Source organism: Ursus arctos, unplaced genomic scaffold (assembly GCF_023065955.2).
Source record: "Ursus arctos isolate Adak ecotype North America unplaced genomic scaffold, UrsArc2.0 scaffold_34, whole genome shotgun sequence".
NCBI lineage: Eukaryota > Metazoa > Chordata > Mammalia > Carnivora > Ursidae > Ursus > Ursus arctos.
In genome coordinates, this window is record NW_026623030.1 from 7,922,648 (window position 1) to 7,942,925 (window position 20,278).

General features: G+C 52.3%; 1 protein-coding gene across 2 annotated transcripts in view; it reads left to right on the forward strand.

Moving 5' to 3' along the window:
* The window catches only part of MYO18B (myosin XVIIIB), a 248,424-nt gene that overhangs the window by 59,497 nt on the left and 168,649 nt on the right, over positions 1–20,278 (forward strand). For both annotated transcript variants that reach the window (XM_057305965.1, XM_048221462.2), the window contains exons 12-16: positions 5,374–5,547; positions 8,846–8,936; positions 10,605–10,797; positions 14,177–14,257; positions 16,320–16,467. In XM_057305965.1, the coding sequence (XP_057161948.1) occupies positions 5,374–5,547; positions 8,846–8,936; positions 10,605–10,797; positions 14,177–14,257; positions 16,320–16,467 (687 nt within the window). The remainder of the gene's footprint in view (positions 1–5,373; positions 5,548–8,845; positions 8,937–10,604; positions 10,798–14,176; positions 14,258–16,319; positions 16,468–20,278) is intronic.

Consider the following 20,278-nt stretch of genomic DNA (forward strand, 5'->3'; position numbering starts at 1 on the left):
CTTGGCATTTGCAAATAATTTTTTTTAATAGAGAGCAGATTAAGGGTGGGCGCTTCCGATCATACATGCGTCGTATTTATGTGAATCCAACCACGTGTGCAAAGCAAATGCGAGGCTGGAGGTTACAGGTGCGTATCTTTTCATAAGTCACGGGCCCCAAAGGTAAGCCACCCACTTCCTTGTTCCGCCGGAGGGAAAGCTTGCTGCGCTGGGCTTGTGAAGATAAGCTATAGTACTGTATGCTACGGGCAATTTGAGATTCTCAAGGGGGACTTTAAGGGTACCGGAGTTTTTGCCTTAGACTCCGACTTGACATTGACACTCATGAGAAAAGACCCCTCTGCATAGCGCCCTGCTTAGAATATCGGGTGCTGGAGTCAGAAGACCTGAATTCAAACCCTGCCTCTGCCCCTTACCAGCTTCATGGCCTTGGAAGGTTACCCTAAGGTTCAGTGTTCTCATAATTCAAGTGGTGATGTTACTATTGACCTCACAGGGCCGCAGGGAGGATTAAGCGAGACAGCAGGGTTCAGTGCTCAGCCCAGTGCCCGACACGGGGCATGTGTAGAGTACGTGCTGCTGGCTGGTGTTGTGATATTAAAGTCGCCTTTGTAATACTGTCAAACATTTGCATTCTGATTCCTTTTTCCTGGGTGGCTGAGACAGAGGAGGGGTGACAGGTGGGCTGCCAGGGAGCGTTTCCTACTGCTCAGCATCACATGTCCTGTGCGGTGTTTGCAGAAGAGGAAGAGGGCCCCTACATGATGAGTGCGGAAGCCAGACCGTGGTTCTACCTGCCACAGCGTCCTTGTTCCACCAGTGACCAGCAGCATGGCTGGCTGCCAAATGCACCAGCCTGAGATATCTCTGCATTTGGCTTTCACATCATTCTGAGCACAGGCTCCTTGCCTCCTGGTGGGTGGCGGGAAAGCACCTCGATTGAGTGTGTGATCCCCTTTGGAGGGGGCTAGAGGCAGGCGGAAATCCACAAGCCTGCCCCACAAAGAGCGCCCTCCGGGGAGACAGCTCCATCCTGTCTCTCTGTTTCCATTTCTGTCTCTCGGCCTCTCTCACTTTTGTTTCATTTGTATTTGATCTTTCCTGTTAGAAAAGGCTGTCTCTAAGGTTCAGATGGCTGGTGCCATGGGGAGAGGAGAACAGAGACTCTCTCTCTCCCCAGTCTTGGAGAAGCGGGGAGGGAATGTGGGCAGGACTGGCCACCATCGAGAAACGTGCATTTCTTTCTTGATTCCTTCCATCATTTAATCACCCTCTTGACAAATGTTTATGGAGCATTTCCTGGCGCCGGCTCTGATCTGGATAGAGCAGGGAGCATAAAGACTGTGCTGGAGGAATGCAGTGGGCAGCTACTGCACCATCGGAGATCCGCACAGGAGCCTGGGAATCTCGCTCAGCCACTACTCCCTGTACCACCTTGGACCAGAAGCTAGACCTTGCTGGGTCCGTTCCCCATCTTTGAATTACCTCCGAGGCTTTTGATGAGAGTAAAGAAGCAAAGGAAACACTTAGCGCCGTTCCCGGCACATGGCACATGCTGGTGCCCGACGGCTGTCCTTGTTCGTCAAGTGATGGCTTCTCGGGAGAGGGAGCCATTGTGTACGTGAGCACCACTTGGATAAGAATCTCCAACCCGGGCATCGTTCATTCCGAGGACAGCTTTGTCCTTGGCTTTGGCGTAGGTTGGTGGGAGGTGCTGAGCCAACATGTATCTGCATTTCCGTGGGGTCAGCTTGGAATCCCTGGGGCGTGGCCCACGCCCGAAGTGTGTCAATTCATCATCCATCCCCCACATCCTCTCTCGAAGCCACGGATAGACAGCTCTGCAGGACGAGTCCCTGTGGCCGCCAGAACGAAGTAATCCCTGTTGGGTGAGTGGTGCCCTCTTGGGTTTCACAGGTAGAGAAGGGACTAGAAAGTTATTAAATGCCTTCTCGGGGACAGGCACTCTGTTGGGTATCTTCCATGTAAGTGTAACCATGTCACCCTGTCCCTACAGCCCTATGAAGAAGTGCTTGGGGTTTTGTGACTCCGTTTTACAGATAATGAAACTGAGGCTCAGAAAAGCGGTGCAACTTGCCCCAAGACTGCAGCTGGGAATGGCAGAAAGTAGGAAAGGGACCCAGGTTCTGTCTGGTTCAGTGTCCACGTTCCTGTGCCTGCCTCAGGGGCCACCTTTCTCGGCCCCATTCAAGAGGCTTTGGCTTCCACCCACGTCTGAACAAAGATAGAGGAACCCATGGGGTTGGAGTTTGTGCACCAGCCAGCCTTCAGGGGACTGGAAGCAAAAAGTGCATTTTCCTGGCAAAGCTCCGCGTGTGCTCCCCGGATTTCCCCAGCAGGATGCTGTTCAGTGAGAACACTGGGAAATATCCCCCTTGTCAGGCAGGATTTAGAGTCAGGATGAGTCCGTTCACTGCTCCTCTTTTCAGAAAGAACCACTGCCAGTTCCCTTCCTGACTTCCCCCCAGCTCAGCGAGGTACAGAAGGTCACTGCAGGTCAAGTGCAGGAAGAATATTTTGGAGAGTGGCAGAAGAGGGTGGACAGGGCAGGAGAGGGACAGGACGCCGCCCATCTAGAACATTCTCTCTTATTTAATTCCCTTCCAAACCCCAACACAGGAAGAAAGAAGTCTCATTCAGGGCTAACCATCTTTAAAATCTCTTAATACTCATTAATCTTGCATTTTGACAAAAAGAGAGCAGATCTCTGGCTCCCAGGTACCTGTATTTAATTAGAATCTAAAGATTCTTTTGTGCTCTTATTGTATTTAATTCTACTTTCTGTTTGTGACAAGTGATAACGGTGCTGGCTTGCAAACTGGCCCCAGCCCACCGAGGGCAAAGGGAGTTCAAAGAAAGCGGTAGACCACTCCAGATTGGTAGGCAGCTGGTGTAATATAAGCAAGGGAACTTACATACGAGGCTTGCCTCCCCTGGCCAGCCCTGTTCATCCCCGCACCCACCCTCCAGAATCTAAAAAGTTTATACAGAGTCACATATTCAGTCCAGATGGTCTCAACAACACCTTACTCACAAAAGGCTCCGTCCTTGAAAACGGCTCCTGCTGGGGGAACGTGGGTGGAATGCACGTTTCACACGGGAGGGGGTGAGGAGCCTCCAGTTGTCCTGGGCCAGCCTGAGGGTCAATGGGCGGTCACATCCTCTCAATGGCTCCCTCCAACAAATGGGTTCTCATTTAAGATAATGCTACAATATTTCCTTTCACAACACATTTAGTTAAGTGAAAAAGATAAAAGAGTCCCTTTTAAAGAAAGTCGGATCTAGGGTCACAACGATATGGCACATTTCCTAAAAGTGGGATTTGATGGATTGATTTTGGTGAAATAGTAGTTCTAGGACTTAGTGTCCGTCTAATTTCTGGTGATGTCTCTGAGTCAGTTTTGTCATCTGTAAAATGGGAATGACAAGACTGCTTTCTAGGACCTTTGAGAAGATGTCATGGTGATGATGATGATGATGGTAAGAAGTAATCACAGCTAACACGTACTGATTTTTTTCACCTGTCACACCTGGGACTCTGAGGCAGGCTTTCTGCCTCTAGAAGCCTTGAGCTGCACAAAGGTGACGTGTGGGATAAAATAACGTCAATGAGTTGCGGTGACTGCTTTCATCACCACCGTCATCACCTTCTTCATCATTTTTGCAAGTGGCAGGACTTTGTAATAACCGTGTTAGCTCCCTGAGACTCAGGGGTACCGTCTGTAAAATGGGAATCATCTCTTGGGTTGATCAGTGCTAAGTAGCTGGCACCAAGGAGGATGTCAATGAGCATGGCTGTTTGTGGCCCCTCAGTGACCTGGGGCCAGAGCTCCTCTCCCTCGAGTAACGAGTCCCACATGAAGTCCTTGTCCAGATGTCCAATTTTGCCTTAAACCAGGCTGATTCTTCAAGATGTCATCTTGAAGAACTGGGGCCTTGTAATCTCTTTCTGATGGATTGAGAAATCTGTTGGCAGTTGTGATTTTTATTTCGAAGAAGGAAACACATTTATGGGGAGGTAAGCATTGCAGGAAATTCTTTAATGATGGCACTATTATTTGTTTTCATCAGCCATTAATTTTTTATTTGGATTACATTATTTTATTTATTTACTTATTTCTTTAAGAGAGAGAGATAGAGCAAGGTGGGGGGGGGGCAGAGGGAGAGAGCAGACTCCACACTCAGTGTGGAGCGTGATGTGGGGCTCGATCTCAGGACCCCGAGATCATGACCTGAGCTGAAATCGAGAGTTGGTCATTCAACCGACTGAGCCACCCGGCGCCACTTACTATCTCATTTTACTACACTTTAGAATGATTTACACGGTTGACAATATTCTCTAGTACAGTTTTCTAAGTTGGTTTTTATTTAATATTTCATTTAATATTTAATAAGCATTGTTTGTGTTGTACAATCTTTGTTGTTAATCTTACATGGCCTTATAATAGTTCATAGAGTGGTTCCCCATTGCTTCTTCAATCTCATTTGGTTCCTCCTCATCCCCCCCTTATGTTCCAACTACCTGGCCTTCTTGGTATTTCTTTAATACACTATGCTCATTTCTGCCTCAGGGCCTTTGCACAGTCTCCCCCTTCCACCCCCAAAGCTCTTCCCTGGTTCTTTAGGTAGCCAGCTCCTTCTTGCCTTTCATAACCCAGTTCAGATACCACGTCCTCAGATAAAGCCCTCTCTGACAACCACAGATCCACAGGGATGCTCTCAGTTTCTCTGGATCTCATCTCTTGGTTTTATTTTCTCCTTAAGGGGAAAAACGTTTTAATATTATCGCCTGAATTTATCTTATTCATCCATTTGTTTACTTGTTTATTGTCTTACTCCCCCAATAGATTGTAAACTCCATGAGGACAGGCACCTTGTCTGTCTTGCTCAGCATTGATTTCCCAGTGGCTAACACAGTGCCTGTTGCATAGTAGGAGCTCAACAAGTGTGTTTTGAACAAATGGGTGGGCAGAGAGATGGTTGGATGTGTGGCTGGGTGGCTGGTTGAATGGATAGGTAGGTGGGCAGCAGGGAGTAGTGGAGGCGTGGATGGATAGGTACGTGGGTACCTGAGTGGACAGATCACACTTTTACTAACAATTCCCCAATTTCACCTTTAGAGGGTCCACATGATCATTTTAATTGCTTTGAAAAAGTGAACAATGCAAATTGCGAGGAAGTAGGATAAGCATGTCTCTTGGGAAACCTGGCCCCTGCCCCGGCCGGGTGTTGAGGCTCCCTGCTGAGGGTGGGTGGTGCAGGGGGTGGGCGGTGGTGAGACCCCTGAGGTCCTCTCGGGAGCCCACCCATTCCATGCCCAGACTTCACCCCCATACCGTGTCCGTCTCGCAGTTGGCCGGAAGCAGTTCATGCGGTTCGAGTGGGCAAACCACGCAGCTGAGGCCCTGGGCTGTGAGTACGAGGAGCTGAACACGGCCACTTTCAAGCACCACTTGCGACAGATCATCGAGCAAGTGACGTCTGGGCCGAGCCGACGGCGCCTTGAGGAAGAGGAGACCAGCTCAGGTGCTGCACTGTTGCTTCCCTGGGTGGGCTGGGTTCCCCCCTGGGCCAGGCCCTCGGACACTCCAGCACACCCTCACCTACTCATCAGGACCTGCTGTACATGGGCCTTCTAGGTGCAAGGGAGGCACCTCTGGGCAGAAGTGGACTTGGTTTCTACCTGCACAGTACTTATGGCCAAGTAGCTTGGTTCCTACCTGCACAGTGCTTATGGCCAAGTAGCTTGGTTCCTACCTTCACAGCGCTTATGGCCAAGTAGCTTGGTTCCTACCTGCACAGTGCTTATGGCCAAGTAGCTTGGTTCCTACCTGCACAGTGCTTATGGCCAAGTAGCTCTGTCCTGGGTCCTGAAGGTTCTGCTGAAACCCAGCCATGCACTATGGAGAGGGGACACTGTGAGCAGGGCCAGGGGGCCAACACTTTTCCATTGGCTGTTACATCTGTTGAGCCCCTATCTTGTCTGAGGAAGACTGGCCTTCCAGTTTGAGGGACAGAAATAAGGCCAGATGGCTAAAGGGGCTGGGAGGCTAGTAGATGAGGCTACTAGATGGGGGTGAGGGTGGTCAGCTCATGTAGGACTCTGCAAACTAGGGTTTTTATGTTCAGACCCATGAGAAACGAGGCAGGGGCATAGGCAGAGAATGCCATAACTTGACTTGTTCAAGTGACTCCGGCAGGGGAAGCCTGGGAAACGGGTGGGAGAAGGGAGGCCATGCATTCACCTACTAGATCACCTGGTGAGATGCTGGTGGTTGCAGAAGGAGGTGGTGGGAGAGCTGGGGTGGGCTGGACACGTTCAAGGTCTGCTTCACACGTAGAGATGATAGTGTGGGCCCGGGCGGTGGGCAGAAAAGAGAGATCAGGACAGCTTCTAGGATTTCAGCCTAGGTGGCTGGAGGAATGGGGGTGCTTTGAACTGATGTGGGGGGAAGCCGAAGGCCTTTGTATGGCACCTGCTGGAGTGTGATCTGCCGGGTACCTCCCAAATCTGCAGCTGCCACCAGCTAGATGCTTTGGCTGCAGGAGGTGAGGGCAGAGGGACCTTCTGGAGCCCCAGGAGTCTCTGAGAACTAAGAGTGGTTGGCCCAGAGACCACAGAGCCTGGCATTAGTGGGTCGCACTACTTTTTTGAACTGTGGTTTTGGGGCTCATCTCTAAGGGGCAACTTAGATCCTCAGAGCTGCTCCACTCTACGGATTTTATCTTGGGGGCTAGTATCACTTGGGCGCCACTAGCCTTTGTTTGTTTCTAGGTCTGGATAGGAGCTGTAGTTGGCTGACAGTTCCTCCTTCTCTCTGAAACACACACACACACGCCCCACAATCACACACACACCACGTGTCCACAGACACACACCACCCAGGCATGTACACACACACACACACACACACACACACACACGCAGACACACACTGCACACATGCATACACTGCAAGAAAAGCACACAGACGTACACGGACACATGCGCATACGTGCACACACATTCAGACATTAACACTAATTACCTCTCAGGCCAAAGTATCAAGGGTAGGTGTGAAGCAGACAGGGGACCAGCAGGCCAGGAGAGATGCTGAGAGGCTGTGGGTTGCCTAGCAACCGCCCAGGTTGGGGGTGGAGCTACCGGGGGGATGGGAAGTGCTTTGGGGCTGCAGCGGGCTGCCTGGAATGTGCAAGCAGGACTGTGTCTCCAGCCACAGTGCCGATGTGAAAATCATGTTTCCGATTCCGTGGATGGAGTCCTAGGCGTCAGGACTTACCATCTGACCCGCCCCTCCCAAATTCTCACTCTGCTTTGTTCCACGCTCCCTCATCAAGGCTGGCTCCTTTAACAGGCCGTGTGTGTGTGTGTGTGTGTGTGTGTGTGTGTGTGTGTGTGTGTTTCAACAAAATTGAGACCATGAGTATATTAATCGTTTGCGAAGCATTTTCATTCCTCCTAATGTGACAGGTAGGCGCTTTTCCCTCTCATTCAATATTCGTCTACGTCTGGCTTTAAGCACTCCTTTGTAGAGACTACAAATTATCGAACCCATTTGCTATTGTTGGGTATTCAGGTTGTTTCAAGAAAAACGATTTTCATCCAATTTAGTCAACAATCAGGAGAACATAGGTACCCAGAAATCTTTGTTTCTCTGAATATTTCATTAGGATAAAAGCCCGAGAGTGAAATTATTAAGTCCAAGCAGACGAACATTTTACGGCTTCTGACACAGAACTGCCAAATTTCCCTCCAGAAACGGGGAGCAACCACAATTATCTGAGTGCCTACTATGTGTCAGGCATTTAGGGGTTTGGGAGCCAACGTACCCAGAGATGGTCCCCATTCTCGGGGTGCTCCCAGCCTGGCACTGGGGGGCGGGGGAGTTGTTAACCACTAACCGTACGGGTATAAAGGCAGGGTGGCTTTGTCCTCCTGTGTCTGGCCTGTTTCACGTAGCCTAACGTCCTCTGGGTTCATCCACGTTGTAGGGAACGAGTGGATTTTCTTTTTTACGACTGAATGATCTACTTTATGTCCCCATTTATAGGTAGGATCTAAAATAGTCACAGTCATAGAGGCAGAGCGTACAGAGGTGGTTGCCCGGGGCTGAGTGGAGGGGAAAATGGGAGAGAATGATGGAAGGGGACATAGTTTCATTTGTGCAAGATGAATAAACCCTAGAACACAGATGGATAGGTAGATGGATAAGACGACCAACAGATGAGTGTGTCCACTGCACAGCATAGAGCCTCTGGTTACCATACTGTGTTGTATACTAAAAATTCTTTTAGACGGTAGATCTTAGGCGAAGTGTTCTGATCACATGCATACACACAAAGAAAGAGGGAGGAAACTCTTAGAGTCGACAGGCTTAGGACATTGTTCATGGTAACCTACACGTCCCTTCGAGCTCCTGGGGAAGTATATATTAAACAGGTAGGTGTGGCTTTTTGTATGTCAATCATGCCTTAGTCAAAAACTAATTAAAGGAAAAGGAGCAAGGCAGGACTGGGAATTGGCTTCATGGGGTGGTAATCAAGGCAGGCTTCCCTGAGGAGGTGTCATTGGGCTGACCCCAGAGGCATGAGCAGGAGCGCTTGCTGGAGAAGAGGTGGGGCCGGGTGACACAGAACCCTGTCAGTCCTGTTAAGACGCTTGAACCTGGTTCTAAGACGGTGGGTACGTAATTCCAACAGTGGAGGGATGTGTGAGAGGGAGGGGGTTTCTCTGAGGCCAGCAGCGATGCCTGGGGAGTGTTGTCCTTGGTCCCAGGCAAGGTCCTGATCACGAAGGCCCACCCTTCCCTCTCTCCCTCTGCAGGGCTCAAGATGACGGGCGTGGAGTGTGTGGAGGGGATGGCCTCAGGCCTGTACCAAGAGCTCTTTGCAGCCGTCGTCTCACTCATCAACAGGTAACGGCAGCCTCTTCACAGACACGCAATATGCGCCCAAGCACTGGGTGTTTCAGCGCCGTGGAGTTTTGGGGGGGGTGGGGGGCTAGAGAAGAGTGTGGGTTTTGAGCCGGATAGTGCTGGGTTTAAATTCCCCCTTGGCTGCCCAGGGCAAATCAGTTCAGCTCTCTGACCTCCCCTTCCACTCTTATAAAATAGCTCTGCCCCCAGGCCCATGGCGAGGAGTGAGAGAGAGAATGTATGGGAACAGTTCTTCTGACAGTGATCATAGACTCCCGACAGTAAAAGCTCACCGTCCGCGGCGCCTGCTAAGTAAGGACAACGGCCGCCCTCGTTGTTTCACTCGTCCTGTATCACTCACTCACTGCACGTCAGCCCATTTGACAGCTGACTAATGAAGGTGCAGAGAGATGGGCCTAGAAGGCAGCCACAGTGCTGGGCTCCCCCCTCACCCCTTCACGTTTCCCTGAATAACCCGCCCCACCGCTCTTGTCCATTTCTTTTTAAAATTTTTGGTCGAGGATGGGTTGCAGCCGGGGTGTTGTTTCGGAGTGCGCCAGGACATGGCTTGTGTCTCTGAAACGCGTCTACCAGGCTGCAGCAGCCGGGAGCCGGATGTCTGTCACCGTAAGGGCTTCCCACCCTCCTCCCCGAAGGCGGGAAGCATCATTAGGCTTCCGACCTCCCGGTAGCGGGGCTGAGGCTGGTGCATGGCCGTGGGGCAGCTGGGGTTCTCCGGTGATGCTGGGACACGAATCCGCTTGCTCTCCCGCGGCTGGAGCAATTAGCATCTGAGGCCGCAGACACAGCATCTAAAAACCAAAGGGGTCGTGCGCGCTTAGAGGAAGGCGTCCCGGGGGTGGGAAATGAACTGCTGGCAGAAGAAGCTGCCTCGGCCCACGGAGGATGGCTGCTTCATTGCATCCTTTAAACCTCATCTCGCTGATACAGAACCCGCTGCCCCACCACCTACAAGCACCTCGTAGACGCCTGGCTTTCTGAGCAGTAGCTGACAGTCTTCACACATGCGTGTGTGGTGGCCGATTCGCTTGGCCTCGCGGTATAGAAAGAAAACCTTGGCAGGTCATGCAGAAACGTGTAGGGCCGATCGCAATAATAATCATGATTAATCATCACAGCAGGCCACCTTTACTGAGCATGAAAGCCACCGCCAACCTGGCCCTCAGAGCCTGGACGTCTCATCACCTCCAGTCCTCCCAGCGACCTTCTGGGTTATGGCCATAGTTGACCCTTTCCCGGGAGAGGCTGGGTAGCTCTCCCAAGGCACACAGCCCCTGTGCTGCAGAGGGGAGGTCGGAGCCCTTGTCGACCGTCTCCAACAGCTCCCAACTCCTGCGTGTTGATGGAAATAATCCCTTCTCTGTCCACCCCGATAGATTCATCAAAATGATCCAAGGCGGTGAGGGCTTGAGAGAATCATCATTTAACAGCTGGGGAAACCTTAGCTCAGAGAGGTTAAGTAACTTGCCCCAGGTTGCACAGCCCATAAGCAGTGAACCTCGTTTTGGCACCAGATCTGGGAACCCCCACACCTACCCAGTGTGCTGCCTCAGTTTCTCCATATCTGCGATGGGGGAGTGGAAGGTATGGGCCAGCTAGGCTCTTAGATTCCACGTGGGCTTGAGGCCTCCCCCGCTCTCCCCCCAGGTCCTTCTCTTCCCACCACCTCTCCATGGCTTCCATCATGGTGGTGGACCCTCCAGGCTTCCAGAACCCGCGGCACCAGTGGAAGGACCGGGCTGCCACCTTCGAGGAGCTGTGCCACAATTACGCTCACGAGCGCCTGCAGCTGCTTTGCTACCAGCGGACCTTCGTGTCCACGCTGGAGCGGTACCGGCAGGTAGGACGGGGCTCCGTGGAGGGCGCGAGGCCGGCCAGAGTCGGGAGGGGGGGGATAGTCCGGTCCTTCAGTCACCCTTGGCTTCATCCCATTTGGCTCTCCCGTGAACAACACCCTCGCTCCAGGCCTGGCTCCCCAGGCCTCTGCTGCTCCCGTCTCCCTGCACGGCTCCTTACAGTCCACGAACACCAGGGAACTTGGGGCTCCCAGGCCTTGCTCCCCCAGCTGTCCCCTCGCTGGGGTGACCTGTTCCTCTTCTTCTGCTTTGCCCGAGCTGAATGCTCCTCCTCTCACGTGGCTCGCATCGTCCCCGTGGAAAGCCCTTCGTGCTCTGGGCGGGGGGGGGGGGGGTGAAAACTCTGGACGGGAGGGTTTGTCCCCGGCCTTTGGATCCTAGGTTGGCCACAGATAACAAAGCCCTGGATGCACTTCCCTCCTGGGAGCTATGCTCCAGACACCAGGAGCATGAACCAGGAAACACATGTAGACACATTCCTGCCACATTCTTCTTGTGTTGAATAAAGCTTAAATGGAAATGTTACATTTGCACACAAAATGCACACACCAGTAGCATAGCCTGATGAGTTTATCTGAATGAACATACTCACGCATGTAGGCCCCAGGGGAAAGTGAAAGCTGCCAGCACCCAGGATGGCCCCGTCCTATCTACCCCCTCCTTTCTCTCTGAAGGGGTCTGCTTTGACTCCAGCAAGTGCTAATAGCAAGATGTTGGAAATGGCCGTCTTGCTTATCATGAAGATAAGGGGTATTGAAATTATGGTCTTTTATTTTGGGTTGGCACTTGCACAGCAAGAAATATGAAAGTATCAACATGGATACAACTCAAACAAGTCACATTGATGATAAGTCCTGGGGTCCGACTTGAACTCTATCATTTATTGGGCTGTGTGGCCTTGGGAAAGTCACTCACCCTCTCTGATCCTTGATTCCATCACGTGTAAAATAGAAATAGCAATATTCCTGTAGCATCTATCATTTGCCACAATAATGCTAGATAATGAAGTACCCCCCAAAACATAGTGGCTTTAAAAATTCCCTTTTGTTATTGCTTACATGGGGTTGCCTGGGCCGTGCTCTGGTCTTGGCTAAGCGAGCTCTGTGTCTGTAGGCAGATGCAGGGTTGTAGGTGGCTCTGATGGTGCTGGCCAGCTCTCTCCTGTGTCTGGGGGTCAGCTGGCCATGAGCTGATCCAGACAGGATCCTTGGCTGGGATGACCCATCTGTGTGCCAGGACTGTCCTATCCTCTAGCAGACTAGCCCAGGCTGTTCTCGTGGTGCTGGGCAGGGCTCCAAGAGACGAGCAGGACATGCAGGGACCCTTGAGTCCTAGACTTGGAACTGGCAATGTCCCTTCTGTAGTCAGTGGGTCATGGCAAGTCCAAGGTTGAGCCCTGACTCAGAGGGTGGGGAAATAGGTTCCACTTTTTGATGGGAGAAATTGCAAGAATGAGATAAACGGAAGGGGAGAGAATGTTTTTTTGGGGGTTTTGTTGTTGCTATTTTTAGAGAGAGAGGTGAGAGAGGGACAGAGGGAGAGAGAGAGAATCTCAAGCAGGCTCCAAACCCAGCGCAGAGCCTGACATGGGGCTCGATCCCACGACCCTGAGATCATGACCTGAGCCAAAACCAAGAGTCAGACACTTAACGGACTGCGCCCCCCACGGGCTCCTATTTCGCTTATTTCTGATGTTCAAAGCAACACATATTTTTTATTAAAAAACTGGAAAGTGCAGAGAAGCATCCATAAGCAGAGCACATAACCTCCTTCAGCCCCACTGCCCACCGGCAAGCACTCTTGCTGCTGTCTGTACTTTGTACCTCTTAATTTTTCCGTATCCTATCTTAACTGCAGTTTTTCCGATCCTTCCCTCCCCATGACTTTGCGGTCTGCTGTTTTCTACACAGCATCGTGCTGGTCACGTGTTCTCATTCCATTTGCAACTTCTAGTAATTGTGCATTTCACTGGTTATGTCGGAGGCTGTCTCAACCCTCCTTGGCGCGTCTGGGCGATTTCCGTGATTACGCGCTTGTAAACAGCACGGTGATGGACATCTTTGGGCTTGCTCCCGCCGGCACCCAATGCTCAGCCCAGCGCTCGTTAGTTACTCAGTAAATACGAGACACGTTTGGACTGAACGGTTAGCTCCCGATCAAGCGCTTGCCACGTTTGCTAATGAGCCTGAAGGATGAGCGATGTCAGGATGTGCTTAGAATGTGGGTCTGTACCCTTTCTTCTCATCCAAAGGTGATGATAAAAGCAAACGAACAAACACCCTGATTGGAAAAAAGGCAAAGCATTTGAATATAGATATTTTTTCCAAAAAAAGACAGACAAATGGCCAATAAGCACCCGAAATTTAGGGAAATGCTAATCAAAACATCGAGATACCACTTCATCCGCAGTAGAATGGTGGTGATAAAAAAAAAAAAAAACAACCCAGAAAACAGCAAACATTGGCAAGGATGCGGAGAAATTGGAACCCGTGTCCGTGGCCGGTGGGAAATATAAAACAGTGTAGCTGCTGTGAAAAGAATATGCTGTTTGAAAAAACGAAAAAGAGAGTTACCCTATGATCTAGCAGTTCTAATGCTGGGTATCTACCCCAAAAGAGTTGAAAGCCAGGTCTCGAAGAGATATCTGTACACCCAGGTTCACGGCAGCATTACTCACAATAGCCAAAGGGTAGAAGAAACCCGAGTGTCCATGGGGGGATGTGTGAGTTAATGTGATCTGTCCACACAGCGGGCTATTATTCAACCATAAAGAGGAAGGAAATTCTGACCCATTCTGCAACGTGGATGGACCTCGAGGACATTGTAGGGAGTGCAATAAGCCAGTCACAAAAGGATGAATCCTATATGACTCCCCTCGCATGAGACACTTAAGAGCAGTCAAATTCGTAGAGAGAGAAAGTGGAACGGTGATTGCCAGGGGCTGGAGGGGGAGGAGGGGAAAGGGGAGTCCGTGTTTAATGGGGACGGAGTTTCAGTTTTGTAAGATGGAAAAGTTCTGGAGGTGGGGGCGTGGTGACAGGTGCATAGCATGTGAATGAACTTTATGCCACTGATCGTACTCATAAAAAGGTAGATTTTATGCCGTGGATATTTTACCACAATTAAAAATATAATATGGGGCACCTGGCTGGCTCACCCGGTGAAGCACCAGACTCTTGATCTCGGCGTCATGAGTTTGAGCCTCACGTTGTGGGTAGAGCTTACTTAAAAGAATATTTTAAAAATGATAATAAAAAAGGTTAAGGGGAGGTGAAAGTCCTCACTTCTCTTTTCTCCTCCATAAGTTTTCCACCTTGTTCAGCTCATGGAAGGAACTAATGTGGAACTTGTGTGGCTTTCCAGGAAGGTATTCCGGTGCCCTTTGACCTCCCGGAGCCTTCCCCGGGGACCACAGTGGCTGTGGTGGACCAGAACCCTTCCCAGGTAAGGCGGGACCCAGCAAACTCAGGCTCTCAGACACCATGAGGCTTTGAATTGAATCCCAGATGGTTGAGTCCTTAAGCCGCTAGTGGTCAGTGCATCTGTCCTTGGAATCACCCAGGGATTGTTAAAAATACCGAAGCTGGGGACCCACTCCCAGCCTGGCCCAAGGGTGTGGCCCGGGCAACAAAGCTCCAAACCCCCTCAGGTTGAGAAGCATGTCCCTGCCTGATGTCCGAGACTGTCTCAGCAGGCAAACTCCCACCTGGCCGCCCATGGTGAGCTGAGGGGGCTCGGGGCCAGTGCCCAGTGCACGCTTGCCTGGGAAGGTCAGGTGTTCAGACGCAGGTGTTATATCCGCAGAGACTGGGAGAATAGAGACCACTGGGGGATGGAGAGTGGGGGGCAATGGTGGGTCCACACGTTTACGGGCTTTAGTGTGGGGGGATACCCGAGTCTTTACTTTGCCCAACCCAAGAACCCACTGGGCCAACCCCAGACCTGCAGCTCTGCTCAGCCATGGTCCTGAATGGTCCTGAACCATTCTGCTGGACTTGCCAGGTTCAGGTCCAATGTCAGTGACCTTGAGTGCATCCCTTCACCTCTCCGGGTCTCGGTTTTTTTCCGTCTCTAAAGTGGGAAAGATAGCATGCCCTGGGATGGTTGGGAATGTTTACGAGATCTGGCGCCCGGAGCACCTGGCAGGGTGCTTGGCCTGCAGGACACATGTTTCTCCTGCCATGTGATACCCCAGGCTGCCACTTTTCTCATTCTTTGTCTCCTGTCGGCCACCCGTGGCCTTCTCTTCCAAGCCCTCTCTTGGCTCCTAGTGGCCTGCACCTGTCCCTGCAAAGCTGCCTTGTCCGTGAGCCCTGCCGGTCACTGCCTGTTTATGCTTCCCTTTGGCACCTCTTGGGCTGACTCCCCCTCCCTGTCATGCTTCCTGAGCTGGAAGAGGCAGATCTGAAGGGATGACCCGGGCAATGCGAGGAGGGAGGGGCCACGGGGTCCCCTGGATGCCTGGGGAAGTGGCTGGGAATAGCTACCTGTGGGGGATGGGCTGGCTGTCAATTTCAACCCCATAAAGAAAGGCAAGGTGAAGGCTCAGGAGATCTGGGATCTGGTCCCCGTTCTGCCCCTGTGCCTCTCTATGAGACCCTGGATGTGTCCCTTTTCCTCTTTGGGCCTCTGAAGGGGTTGGACCAATATTTCCCACTTAGGGTGCCCAACTGTCCTGGGTTGCCAGGGACTTGCTGGCTTCAGCACTGAAATCCTCATGTCCTGGGAAGTCCCTGAGTCCCAGTCGCCAAGGGACAGCTGGTCACCCCATGTATCACACACATTTCCTCCAGAACCACTTGGCACCATTTTTGGTGATGCCAACTCATTGTGGGCCCTCCGACGAACCGTTTAGCTTCTCCAGGCCTCTCTGTTCCCAGAAACGAAACTTCAGAGTTACTTAGATGGTTTCCGAAGCTCATGGCTAGATTTCACATTCCGTGCCTAGATTTCAAATTCTGTGCCTGCGCTATTGAACCAAGTTCCCCTTCTCCTCTAGAACATTCTTTTGCCCCCCCATCTTAAGATTTTAGTTTAAAAAAAACCAGACTTCTAAGAAGCGATGCGGATGGAATTAATCCTTTGATGTTTAGCTGTGCACAAATGCTCTTCGCCGCCTGCGTGCATCTCAAGGGCGTAATTTACAGAGTGCTTTCCCTTGTGAATTCCCCACTGCAGCCCTCTGAGGAAGGAAGGTATGGTCGTCTCCATTTACATGAAAGGAAACGAGGCTCCAAGGCTCCGAGTGGGGCAGTCCGTTACCCAAGGTCACACAGGAAGTGAGGACAGAGGCTGATTCGGACCTCCTGAAACGGAGGGGTTGTTAACAGTTTTGGGGTTACCACACTGGGACTCTGGGGGTGTGTGGGGGCATGGCTCCGGGCTGGCGCGTCTGAGTTGTGATGCCGGGGACTCGGACGCCCCGACTCCCAGAGCTAGGAAGGGAAGCCCAGGACCAGCCCCCGTCGGGGATCAGGCTCCACAGTGATCCTGGATTTTCTGCCAGGTCCGCTTACCGGCCGTTGGAGGTGCCGAGGACGCCAGGGGACTTTTCTGGCTCTTGGATGAGGAGGTCCGGGTGGAGGGCTCCAGTGACGGCGTGGTGCTCAAGCGTCTCTGCGCGGCCTTTGAAAAGAAAGGGGCTGGGACCGAAGGTAAGAGAGTCGGGGTGAAGGACGAAGGGAGAAGGGTGCTGAGTCCAGCCTGGGAGTTGGAATCTGTCCTTGTCTGCAGCAGAGAAAGCCCTGATAAGGCCTGCACAAGGTGAGGGGGGTCTGAGTGGACGGATGTCTGTGCATATGCCTGTGTGTGCTTTCATTCATTTATCAATGAACCAAATTTATCAGTCAATTTAATCAATCAATAATCAATCATTTATCAATCATCAATCAATCATTTATCGATCAATGATCAGTGTAGTCAACAAATGCATTGACTGGCTACTGTGTGCCAGGCACCGTGCTATGCAGTGGCGAGCCAGCTGGATGTGGCCCACGTGCTCATCGGGAGAGGACGCTGGAGGCGAGAGTGTAGACAAGCTAACAGAGGAGCCTGTCCGTGTTTGACCCTAAGATGACAGACCCTGGCGCTTGATGGTGTGTGTCAGGCAGACTGAATTCCTCTGGGAGCCAAGGCATCTGGGGGAGAGGGGCTCAGGCAAATGTCCCAAAGAAGGGGAGACACGGAGCAGGACAGCAAAGTTGGAGGTGTTGTCTGGGCTCAGACCGCTGGAGGTCCACTGGTGGGCCACATGAAAAAACATTTGTCTCAACCCTAGAGCTCTGAGAAGCCGTGAAGGGTTCTAGGCAGCAGGAGGTATGGTCAGATTCACGTTCTGGAAAGTTCCTACAGGCGGCGGTGTGGAAGGTGGTCGGGGAGTTGACGGGGGGGGGGGTGGACTCTGGGAGCGTGCACCCACAGGTCCTGGCGATGGGCTGAATTGGGGGGAGAGGAGAGATGGAGACATCTGCATGGAACCACGAGGTCGGAGGTCCTGGGCTTTGGCTTCATTCAGCTCCCAGTTCAAGTCCGGCTATCCGTGCTTCACCAATGGAAACTCTGGGCAAACCTCGAATAGCCCCAGGTGGAGTGCTTGCACAATGAGGATGGGGGGGCTGCCTTTCTCCAGGATTTCTGGACAATGATTAGGTGAGAGATGTATCGGCTTTGTAACCGGCAACTGGCCGCGAGTGTCGTGAGCACTGATCGATGAGCCCAGGGCTGTTGATGGCGATGAAGAAGGTCTTCCCCGTCAGCTAACGGGGTCGGAGGAATGCCGTCCATTCTTCACACCGGGCTCAGAGCTTCATGTATGCTGTGCAATCGAATTCGGTCACCAGTCTGGTGGTTGGTATTCTTACCCCGCAAGATGAGGACGTGGAACTCCAGAGAGATGCTTGTAGAGAGGTCCAAGGTCACCCAGACGGCGTCAGCAGGCAGACGCAAAACAATCTCTTGGGATCCTGCCCCCACCCCCAACTCCACCCAGATGCCCTCAGGCTTCTATGGAGGCCGGTTGGCCTTGAGATCTTCCAGGACCGCCCCTGGTGTGGCTCATTCATTCAGCTGCGTTTATGGAGCACTGAGCACGTGGCAGCCGCTGTCCTGGGCCAGGAGACACAGCCCCAAACACGACAAGTATCTCCGCCTCCATGGGGCTGACATTCTAGCAGAGGAGACGGATGATAAGGTGAAGAAATCGGTAAGAAGGTTGAGGCCACGGTTCTGATTGAGATCACTCAGGGGATCCAGGTTGGTAGAGACGATGGCCCAGCGTTCAGCCCCGGGACATTCCAATGTCAAGGCCCGGGGATAAGGCCAGTGACCAGGAAATGCAACCGAGGAGGGGCGGCCAGGAAGTAGGAAGGAAGCCACAGGCGGAGGGAGGGTACCGGCCTCCCTGACCGCGCAGGTGAGGTGTGGCTGAGAAGAGTGTCATTTCAATGGAGTATTTGGGGCGAATGTCCGCCTGGAGTAGTTCACGGGAAACTGGGAGAGGAGTTGGGGAAAGACGTGTGACAGCTCTCTTTGCCGCTGTCCGCTGGGCTGGTGATGGCAAAAGCCTGTACCCCAAAGGGACCCGCCGAGGCCTCTGTCCAGGGTGTTCACGGAGCCTTCCTGCACTCACATCAGCACCAGATTTTCTGAGCGGAAGCAGCGGCAGCATCCGAGGGCTCCGGGTGCTCTCCCTGGCGCAGGCTCAGGGCACCGGTCCCCAAGTGAGCCCCAGAGGATTTGGCCCTGCAGTGGCTGGCCCAGGGCCGACTTTGCCAGGCACAATGCTTTTAGGGTTCCGTGCAGCTGTTTTAATTTCTGCTAAAAACAGAAAAAAAATGAACTTTCAGGTCAAATACGATACGTATATGTATGTGTGTATATATGTACATGCATGTGTATGTTTCCATGTATGTATGCATGTATGTTCTGGGCTGACTTGTATCCCACCTCAAATCCACCTGTGACAGTCCTGGTGCCTCCAGGAGTTCAGAATGTGACTGCGTTAGCTGTATTTAGAGAGAGGATCTTTAGAACGGTCATTAATGTCAGGCCAGGTCATTGCGGTGCGTCCTAATTTCATACGACTGGTGTCCTTATAAGAAGACATCAGGACTCAGATGTGTACAGAGCAAAAAGGCAGGGAGAAGACAGCCAGCTCCAAGCCCAGGAGAGAGGCATCACAGGAAACCAACCCTGCCCGCACCTTGACCTTGGACTTGCAGCCTCCAGAACTTTAAGAAAATACATTTCTGTTGTTTAAGCCCCCCAACCCAGCTATGGTACCCCCAGTGATGGCAACCGTAGCAGACTGATAGAGTGTGCTTATGTATTATTAATATCATTTGCCTGGATACCAACATCATCATGAAATAGAACTTTCCACACATTCGTGTTTTAACGGAAGAAGGGGCCCATGAAGGTAGAAGGGCCAGGGGCCCAGGCAGGCCACGATGTAGCCCCGGACTGCCCTCACTCTGCAGGGTCCTCGTGCTTGACTGGCTCCTGGCCACGATCACCTCTGTTCTCCCAAGGTCACTTCTGTTCTCTGAAATACATTTGCCTCTTGGCCAGCTGGTGAATGGGGATGGAGGGGCAGAGAGAATGGCTCTTAGTGGAGCCCTTAGTCTGAGCCCCGGATTGTGGGTTCTAGTATGCCCCATGCACGGCGGGGTCCCTGAGGCCTCGGAGAAGCCAGGTGGCTTATCGGCCCTGGAGGCACCTGAGAACAGAGCCAATGCTGAGCCTGGGAGGCATCTCTGCAAAGGCCACGCAGACCCTCCACCCTTCTCCGGACTCTGAACGTGGCCCCTGTATTCAGAGCATGACCCCAGGGCATGGGAGTGGTTTTATGGGGTAGAGGAATAACGTCCCTCAGATCCACAGAAAGCCAGGAGACAGAGCTGTGAAAAGCTCACGCAGGCTTTGGGCCCCAGAGATCTGGGCTGATCCCAGCCCCACTGCTTAAGTGCAAGGCGCGCTGCTTCTGGGACGTCACCTCCCTGTCTGTAAAATGGTCATAATGGTCTCAAGGAGTTCGTGTGAGGATGGATGAGCTAATGTGAGCACAGCATGTCTAAGTCCTCCTCCCTCACCTTTGTGCTCAGAGACCCTCCGGACCCCTGTCTGAAGCTGTCCCCTCTGCAGCCCCGTGGACCCATCCTGACTCCCTGGTTATTTCCTTCAGGGGCCTCTCTGGGCTCTGGAATGTTTGGGTATCCACTTGCCTCTCCTCTGTCCCCCGACTGCCCCGTGTGACCGTGGAAGTCTCTGGGTGTGCCTCTGTCTTGTTCTCTGCTGTCTCCCCTGTGCCTGGGACACAGCCGGACCTCCATGGATGTCTGCCATTTGCCCTTCCTCTCTCCTCCCTTGCTCTGTTCCAGTCATTGTTCCAGTCACACTGCTCTCTGGGCTGCTCTTCAAAGCCGCCAAGCACACTCCCACCTCTGGGCCCTCGCACTGGCAGTTCCC